Raw genomic sequence first — 1,366 nt, 5'->3', positions numbered from 1 at the left:
GAGCGCCGGGGGGTCCGCGGCGAGGGCGGGCGCGGAGGCGGTTGCAAACCCCGGCACCGAAAACGCGCGCTCTCACGCCCGCACTCACCTCCCCCATACACGCCGCCGCTCATGGCTGCTGTCGGCACGACCCCGAGGCTGAAGACTGTGCGGGGCGAAGTGACTGCAGGGGCTGAGGCCGCAGGACACAGAAACGATAGCCCGCGAACCCCTCAACTTCACCACCACCCCCGCAGGCAACAAAGCGGCGTCCACACACCCTAGAGCACAGCCACACTTGCTGGTTCTTCTTATCAGCCAATCAGAAGGGGCAAGTCTGCCCTCTAGCCAATCAGAACTCTGCTCTGCTGCATCCCGCTAGATTAGCCAATCGGAAACAGCCATGGGGGCGGGAAGGGGAAAAGCGGCGGAAGGAGGGAAGGAGTTGGGTTGCGGGGCTGGAGCGGGCGGAGCTTCTCGTGGGGGCGGGAAGTAGGGCGGAGGGGGCCGGAACACAAGAGTTGCTCCTCAGGTGAGTAACGGGATACTCAGGAGAATGCGACCAACCCCGCTGGAGGAAGGGTGACCTCTGGAAACAGAACCTGGAAACTGAGAAAATGTAACTACGGAGAGATTCCAGGCTTTGGTGATGAAAATAAAATGTTATTTTAATAAAAAAAAGAAAATACGATCAGCTGCACAGAGTAAATATTTGTCCCACTAGCTCAGAGTTCATCAGAAAAAGGAGCAGTTCAACAAGGTTGATGAGAACACCTCAGCCCCTATGGGGCCTGGGGCTGCCTCCTTCCACAGGTACCATACTCTGCAATACAAAAGAATTGTAAGTCTGATAGCACAAACAAGACAGAAGTTATGCTTAGAGTTCTCGATAAAGAGATTTTCTGTTTTTGATCAAATATAAATGAAAGAATTGTCTCTTTTCTGATGTCTTTTCAAATTATTTAACTTCAGGTTAGCTTGGTCCCTTTGTTCATCGTTGGAATCAGTGTTTTATTTAGTAATAAATCAGTATAATAAGCTTCAAAGAAAATGCACTTGTCAGTGCTGAGACTAGAACTCAGGACCTGACCATTTTCCTTTAGCTTTTTTTGCTCAAGTCTGCCACTTGAACCACAGCTCTACTTCTAACTTTTTAGTGGTTGATTGGAGTTTAAGAGCCTCTTGGATTTGTTTGTATGGACTGGCTTTGAACCAGGATCCTCAGCCTTCTCAGTAGTTAGGGTTACAAGAGCCACCTGTTCTAGACCTGCTAGACTCTTGTGTATGTTATGTGCGTCCTAGTTTGTACTACGGCCCATGCCCAATCCCTCAATTGTAAAACCAAAATCAAAACCTGATAAGCTATCAATGCTTGCAGTAGATTTTC

General features: G+C 49.5%; 1 protein-coding gene across 1 annotated transcript in view; it reads right to left on the bottom strand.

The window, feature by feature from the left end:
* Actl6a (actin-like 6A) overlaps window positions 1–312 on the bottom strand; it is a 26,320-nt gene extending 26,008 nt beyond the window's left edge. The window contains exon 1 of the mRNA XM_013033704.1: window positions 89–312. Coding sequence (XP_012889158.1) covers window positions 89–113 — 25 coding nt within the window. The 5' untranslated portion in view covers window positions 114–312. The remainder of the gene's footprint in view (window positions 1–88) is intronic.
* Between the last annotated feature and the right edge of the window lie 1,054 nt (window positions 313–1,366).

This window comes from Dipodomys ordii, unplaced genomic scaffold, assembly GCF_000151885.1.
Source record: "Dipodomys ordii isolate 6190 unplaced genomic scaffold, Dord_2.0 Scaffold175, whole genome shotgun sequence".
Classification (NCBI taxonomy): domain Eukaryota; kingdom Metazoa; phylum Chordata; class Mammalia; order Rodentia; family Heteromyidae; genus Dipodomys; species Dipodomys ordii.
This window is presented reverse-complemented; position numbering and strand designations above follow the sequence as displayed.